Source organism: Sporothrix schenckii (assembly GCF_000961545.1).
Source record: "Sporothrix schenckii 1099-18 chromosome Unknown Cont44, whole genome shotgun sequence".
NCBI classification, from domain to species: Eukaryota; Fungi; Ascomycota; class Sordariomycetes; order Ophiostomatales; family Ophiostomataceae; genus Sporothrix; species Sporothrix schenckii.
The window spans coordinates 2,098,608-2,105,168 of NW_015971145.1; the positions used below are offsets into that span (position 1 = coordinate 2,098,608).

A 6,561-nucleotide genomic window follows, 5' to 3' on the forward strand; every position below is an offset into this window, starting at 1 on the left:
TGACCAAAAAATGACATTGGGGCGAGATTGCCATTGGATGCGATGTAAAGCGATCTAATGTCTTGTATATAGTAGGCAAACCACAAATGCTAGTTAGTCATGATATAATGTACACAGTTGCACATAACACAAAGCAAAACCGCCTGTCTATCATCTCCGTGATCAATCTACCAGCTCATCGCCAATGCTGCGGATACGGTCCTCGCTCCAGCCCATTCCGCCGTGGCCGTTCCGTGTCTCGTCCCACTCGTGCAGCTGGTACACGAGTGGTGGCAGGTCCGGGTGTTCTGGGCTCCGTGCCTCTTTGGAGTCGGCCGCAACGGGCGCCTTGAAGGAAAAAATGCGGAAATCGGCATTGGCATACAAGCTGCCGCTCACGGCTTTGCTCAAAAACGCCGAGTGCGACACCACGGCCACGACCTTTTCGGGCCGCGCATACAGCTCGGCCAGGACGGTCTGCGCCCGCGTCACGAGGGCCTGCCGGTTGTAGGCATAGAGCAGCGCCTGGGGTGTCGTCTTTTCGGGGAAGATGGGATCGACGTGCGAAAAGTCGACCTGCGGGAACTGCTGGGCCACCTGGTCGATCTCGGAGCCCACGTCGCAGGGGTGGTCCGTGGTCTCCTGCCAGCCGGCGTGAGCCTCAAAGGGCACGCCGTTGGCCTGCAGCCAATCCAGCGAGGCCATGGCGGTCTGGAGGGTGCGGGTCATCGGACTGACGAGGACCAGATCCGGGTCGAGGCGGCCCGGCAGGGTGGTGCGCAGGACCTCGCGCAGCTTTTTGCACTGCTCGAAGCCGAGCTCCGAGAGAGACGGATCATGCAGCTGATAGTCGCGTTGGATACGTTAGCTGTGTGAACGAGTGACGCAGCAGAGAACGAATGGGTTGAATACGTATCTGCAACATTGTGAAGGGCCTGGGCATGGCGGATAAGAATTACGGTCGGCGGCATGTTGACGCAGGTGAGGGCGGTGGTGGTACTGGAGAGCGAAGTCAAGGTGTACTACCATAGTATGGGAAAAGGCGGGGGACCGAGGCTTCTTTAAATGCTCAACCACTGGTGAAGCAGCGAGGCTGACAGACGGGCAGATGGTCTTGATGCAATTTCAAAGTACGGAGGCCTCGTCATAGTATTTGTACGCTAAGCAGGTTCGACCTCTTCGCTCCTACCCTGAAGAGGCGGCCGTTGGCTCCTGCCGGTTAGGCACGACTCGGTTTTGGGGGCATCGACGCCGTCTCGGGGCAGGCAAGCGCGATTGTCGTGTCCGCCGAGCCGTCCTACCGCAAACTGCGCCCACCCAGCACCCACTAAAAACATTTTAGTGGGGACGCCGGGGCGAGGCCTGCAAGTACATGTACACCAGTAATGTAGCAATAAAAGGTCCAGAGCGGCTGCCAAGCTCACTTCAAAGTGGCCCTGGCCAGAAGCTCTGCTTTCGATCTGTACACTTTTTGCGACTTCAAAGTGAACGACTCTCAATTGCGCCCGCTACTTGGCCCACCCACGCATCCGGTTGTCACGATGACGAGCATCGACGAGCTCTTCAAGGTAGTCCCTTAATGCATACCACGACTGTGTATGTCTGTCTTGCTAACTGTCGCCAGAAATCGGGCGTTCCAAGCAAACGCAAGTTTGAGCCTGTCCGCGATCCCAGTATGTTCCGAACCGCTGTCCTCCTCCATGATGACGCTAGGGGTAGTAATCTTGTCATTCACTAACACGCGTTGTCTCGCAGACGAAATCTATAAATCGGTCAAGCTCACACCCAATGGCGGCAGCAGCTCGCGCCATGCGCGCGTCGACGACGACACCGGTGACGTTGAAGCCGGCCCGTCGCTGCCACCCGATGGCGAGGACGGCAACGGCGACGACTACGGTCCGGCAGCGCCTCCTGAGGACGATGGCGATGGCGACGACGAGGAGGGCCGTTTCTTTGGCGGCGGCATCACAAGGGCTGAGGCGAGCATTCTAGACTACGTCGAGGGCCGGGACCAGAACGGGGCAGACGGGCCAGGAGGGGCGATCAAGGGAGGCCGGAAGCAGGGCGAAACAGGCGTCGCCGATGGGCCAGAGGCGTTTGACGCGGCCTGGCTGCGCCGGACGGCGCTCAACTTTGAAAAGCGCATCAACCGCAACGCCGAACTGCGCGCGCGGTATGCGTCGGACCCCACGCGCTTTATCGCCAGCGAGGCCGACCTCGACGCCGACATCAAGGCGCTGTCGATCCTGGGCGAGCACCCGGCGCTGTACCCGGAGTTTGCGCGCCTCGGCACCGCGGCCAGCCTCGTGGGCCTGCTGGCGCACGACAACACGGACATTGCCATCTCGGCGATTGAGATTCTCGGCGAGCTGACGGACGAGGACGTGGACGCAACGGACGAGCAGTGGACTGCGCTGGTCGACGCGCTGCTGGACGCAGACCTGGTGGGGCTGCTGGTGTCGAACCTGGCGCGGCTCAACGAGGACCCGGCCGTCGACACGGACGGCGTGGACCGCAACGGCGTGTACTATGCGCTGGGCATTGCCGAGAACCTGTGCTCGTTGCGGGCGACGCGCGCGGCGGACGCCTTGGGCCGCCATACCGCGCTTCTCCAGTGGCTGCTGCAGCGGGTGCAGCGCAACGAGAACGACACGGAGACGGTCAGCCAAAACAAGCAGTACGCGGCCGAGACCCTGGTGACGCTGGCGTACCGGTCGCCGGCCAACTGCCAGCGGCTGGTGGACCTGGACGCGGTCGACATTCTGCTGCAGCTCGTGGCCGCCTACCGCCGGCGCGACCCCGAGCGCGGCAACGAGGAGGAGTACATGGCGGACCTGTTTGAGGCGCTGACGTACCTGGTGGGCGAGGCGGCCGTGGACGACGACGATGCCCGAGCACAAGCGCAAGCAAAATCCAAGCCCAGGTCGACGTCGGACGACCCACCGCCACACAAGGGCAAGGCCAAGTTCGTCGAGGCCGAGGGCGTCGAGCTGTGCCTGCTGATGCTCAAGGAGGGCCACAAGAGCCGTGCGCCCGCGCTGAAGCTGCTGGACCACGCCACCAGCGGCCTGCACGCCGGCGATGTCTGCCGCACGCTGGTCGACGCCGGCGGGCTCAAGCCGACATTTACGCTGTTTATGAAGGTCGAGGAGGACGCCAAGCACAGCAAGAACAAGAAAAAGAAGAGCAAAAAGGACACGGAAAAGGAGAGCCGGCTGCATGCCGGGCCCATGGCGGAGCACCTGCTGGCCATCTTCGCAGCGATGCTGCGTCTTCTACCCGCCGACACGCCCGAGCGCATCCGCCTGCTGGCCAAGTTTGTCGAAAAGGACTACGAGAAGGTCGACCAGCTGCTGTCGCTGCGGGCGGTGTACGCGACCAGGGTGGACGCCGTGGACCGCGCGCTGGCCGTGCCCGGACGCGAGCCGACGTACACGGCCGAGGCCGACGCGACCGAGGACGAGCGCAAGGCACTGGCGGACGCCGAGCGGTTGTCGCTGCGGCTGGAGGCGGGCCTGTTTACGCTGCAGACGCTCGACATTATCCTGGCGTGGCTGGTGGCCGAAGACGACGGCGCGCAAGAGAAGATCCGGTCGCTCTTGTCGGCAGCAGGCGGCAAGGACGATGCATTTGCCGTGCTGCGGACGTCGCTCCAGGAGCGGCGAGACGAGCTGGATCTTCGGACGCCCGAGGGCAAGGATTTGCAAGAGATGCTGACGGCCTTGCTGGGGTGTCTGTAGGTGGGAGGCGAGCAAGACGGACAGCGCATGCATCTAGGGACACAGTGGCACAGCATTGGAAAGATGGATCGGTTTAATGAACAACTATGCAAAATGGAAGCTCACGGCCAGGTCGAGTGCAGCAGTGGCAGTGGCTGTCGAACAATATCTGTCCTTCTCCATGAGACGAATGTAGAACGAAATAGGATATGCAAAATAAGAACACAAAGCAATAAACAAAGACAAGCGGCATCTACCGACACCCTCCCTCGACGTAACTGCACATGGTCGCCGCCCCTCTATGCCTTGGACGGCGGCACGGGGTTGGCGCTGAGGACGGCAGTCAGCAGGTCCTTGACGACCTTGTCCTGGCTCTTCTTGCCGGCGGCCTTGATCTCCTGGATCTTGGCCTCGGCCTCGCGGCTGGCCTCCTCCTCGGCCGCCTTGTTTCCTTGGGTGTGCTAGACGGTTAGAGATAGCACTCGCACCATAGCATAGGATACGGAACAACAACACAGGAACTGGACGTACCTCGGCCTCAAACTTCTTGAACTCGGCCTCCTTCTGGGCCTTGTACTCGTCAATCTCTTTCCGGGCCTCGTCGCGGGCCTCTCTTACGCGCTTTGTCCGGACTGTGTGTGGTTGTTAGTGGTGGAATACGAGGAGTGGGAGGTTGCTGGCAGCTGCTGTCCGAAACATACACTCGCGCGCTGCACAAGAAGACGATGTTAGCTTGCTGACCTCGTCGTCTCGCCATAAAAAGGAAAGTCCCTGGGCAGCCAAAATCACGCACCTTTCTGCACAATCTGGGCGGCTTTTTGCTCGGCCTAGAAGTTCGGGAACAATGTCGTCAGTGGTTGTCCATGGACCATCTTCATATATGCACTCTGATTGCATAAAAGAACGCATCTCCATCGCATGAATCGTCGAGCAGGACAAGAGAACCAGGGCGGGTCATACCTCGAGCAGGGTCTGAATGCCTGTGGAGTTCTGGGCGGACTGTCGCCGGAGGCCTGTTAGCAAGGTTGAAACGACACAACAAGACGCTGACCAATGGAACACGGCCATGCAGTCGTCGTCAACGGAAGAAGGGAGAGGCTGCGCACCATCTTCGGTCTTGACGGAGGGAGAATCGATGAGCGTCGAGGTAGCTGTTGAGGAGAGCTATCGGCCAGGGTGCGACTGTGGTGTGGTGCTAACAGATGGTCGTATGAGTGTGATTACTTGTTGTTGAGGAGAGGATCAATTGCGTCGTGGCAGTCCTGAGGTTGACGCTGATCGTTGGTCGTCGGAAGTGGATGTTGGATGTTGGATGTTGAAATAACAGAAGGGCAGATTGGAGTTGCCTATTTGATCCAGAAGTGGAAGCTTGCTACAGCATGGACAAAGGGCAGGAGCAGGCGGGCCACCAACAAACGCCATTGCACACTCTCGTTTCGGGCGGTCAGAAGCGGCAGAATTTGGAGGGGGTGTAAAGAGACGGGAAGAGCTATGGAGCCAGCGCAACAGTGCCCGCAGAAACGGCTTTTAGCGGTCTTTGGCGGGTTTGGCGGTCTTTGGTTTTGAAGCTTTTCATCGAATCACCTGTTTTTCAACGTCGACACACCACAACGACGGCGTTTTGCATACAGCCGTCCACCGCGCGGTAAACATGTCCCGTGCTTCCAAGCTCACGCTGCTGGGCACGTCCCTCTTTGCCGCCTCGACTGTGGCCTTTGTCCACTTCCAGCAAGAAGCCGAGAAGACTGTAAGACCGTCGTCGATGCGAACAGGACATGCCAGAAGACCGCCACTAACTGGACAGGCCATGCACCAAGGTGTCGTGCGCGACATGGAGCAGCAGCGCATCAAGCAGGAGCGGCAGCTGGACTTTGACATGCAGCGGGCACTCGAGCTCCAGTACAAACAGGAGCAGTCGGTGCACGATGCCATTGCCGCGGCAGACGCAGCAGAGGCAAAAGAGAAAGGAAAGGGGGCATAGGACGAGGAGAGGGGTGTTGCGTCGTGTAATGAAAGTGGTTGATACCCAAAAAAGGACTCAATGGGTGCGATGGGATGACGAAATGTACGATATACTGGCGTTGCGGTTGGACATTTATCACGGGCTTTTTGAACGCACTATAGAAACAGATAGACATCTCCAAAAGTTTTGATATTTTACGGTAAAGATGAACATGCCTGTTAGAACATGTCATAATATGTCGGTGTGTTGTTTGTTATAAGCTGTGTTATGCTTCTTTGAGTGCATCGCCACAAGATGGTAAGTATCACCTATATTGCACTTTCGCATTTGCATATTTCTGTGAATCGCCAACCTATCTTCTTTTTTACATATCAACTCCCTGCCCTTCCGACCAAATAAAAGTAAAAAGAAAGAACAAAAATTGCAACGCCATCCAGTCAATGCTGTAGTAAGAGGATAAAAACGAAAAGGGGGAAGAGTAGGTGAGAAAAAAAGAAGAGGGATAAAGGGCAGAAATGACAAGTAAAGCAAAGCAAGAAGAAAACAGCAGATCGGAAAGGCATTCTACAAGGTATTGCAATTTTTCCGCATGTCATTTTGACCCCCCCCCCCAGACAAGACAGCATGAGACGACGCAGCGTGATATCATGCACCTTTGTCACGTTTGCTGCGCTTCGCATGCCGGCGCTTCTCAACGAATCGACACGCCCGACCGGTCGGTAAACATGCGCGCGGCAATGTTCATCGATGCCAGCTCCTGGAACAGCAGCTTGGCCGCGTAGGGGATCTGCACCTGCGCAATGCGCGTCTTGTTCTTGCACGGCCGGCACTCGAACGATTGTTTCGTGAGGTTTCTAGACGGTCAGCATACTCTTGTAAAGGATGATAGGAGGAAGGGGA

The 6,561-nt window shown here is 58.1% G+C and overlaps 5 protein-coding genes across 5 annotated transcripts in view; 2 read left to right on the forward strand and 3 right to left on the reverse strand.

Annotated features, from left to right (window-relative positions):
• Positions 1-162: 162 nt before the first annotated feature.
• SPSK_09733 (phosphoglycerate mutase) lies at positions 163-950 on the reverse strand (the record flags this gene model as incomplete). The annotated part of the gene is made up of 2 exons (XM_016736303.1): positions 163-822; positions 939-950. The coding sequence occupies 2 exons, from the start codon at positions 948-950 to the stop codon at positions 163-165; spliced, it is 672 nt and encodes a 223-aa protein (XP_016587420.1).
• A 570-nt stretch (positions 951-1,520) lies between these two features.
• Positions 1,521-3,719, forward strand: SPSK_08710 (beta-catenin-like protein 1; the record flags this gene model as incomplete). The annotated part of the gene is made up of 3 exons (XM_016735298.1): positions 1,521-1,547; positions 1,604-1,652; positions 1,735-3,719. 3 exons carry the CDS (start codon positions 1,521-1,523, stop codon positions 3,717-3,719), a joined length of 2,061 nt encoding a protein of 686 aa, XP_016587421.1.
• A 278-nt stretch (positions 3,720-3,997) lies between these two features.
• Positions 3,998-4,613, reverse strand: SPSK_09856 (V-type H+-transporting ATPase subunit G; the record flags this gene model as incomplete). The annotated part of the gene is made up of 3 exons (XM_016736424.1): positions 3,998-4,159; positions 4,230-4,330; positions 4,400-4,613. 3 exons carry the CDS (start codon positions 4,611-4,613, stop codon positions 3,998-4,000), a joined length of 477 nt encoding a protein of 158 aa, XP_016587422.1.
• Positions 4,614-5,349: 736 nt separating this feature from the next.
• Positions 5,350-5,679, forward strand: SPSK_10085 (cytochrome c oxidase assembly protein; the record flags this gene model as incomplete). Its single annotated transcript, XM_016736642.1, has 1 exon — positions 5,350-5,679. The coding sequence occupies one exon, from the start codon at positions 5,350-5,352 to the stop codon at positions 5,677-5,679; it is 330 nt and encodes a 109-aa protein (XP_016587423.1).
• A 673-nt stretch (positions 5,680-6,352) lies between these two features.
• The window catches only part of SPSK_10960 (DNA-directed RNA polymerase II subunit RPB2), a gene marked incomplete at both ends in the record, with an annotated part of 3,859 nt that continues 3,650 nt past the window's right edge, over positions 6,353-6,561 (reverse strand). Inside the window, one exon of the mRNA XM_016737181.1 lies at positions 6,353-6,515. Coding sequence (XP_016587424.1) covers positions 6,353-6,515 — 163 coding nt within the window. The remainder of the gene's footprint in view (positions 6,516-6,561) is intronic.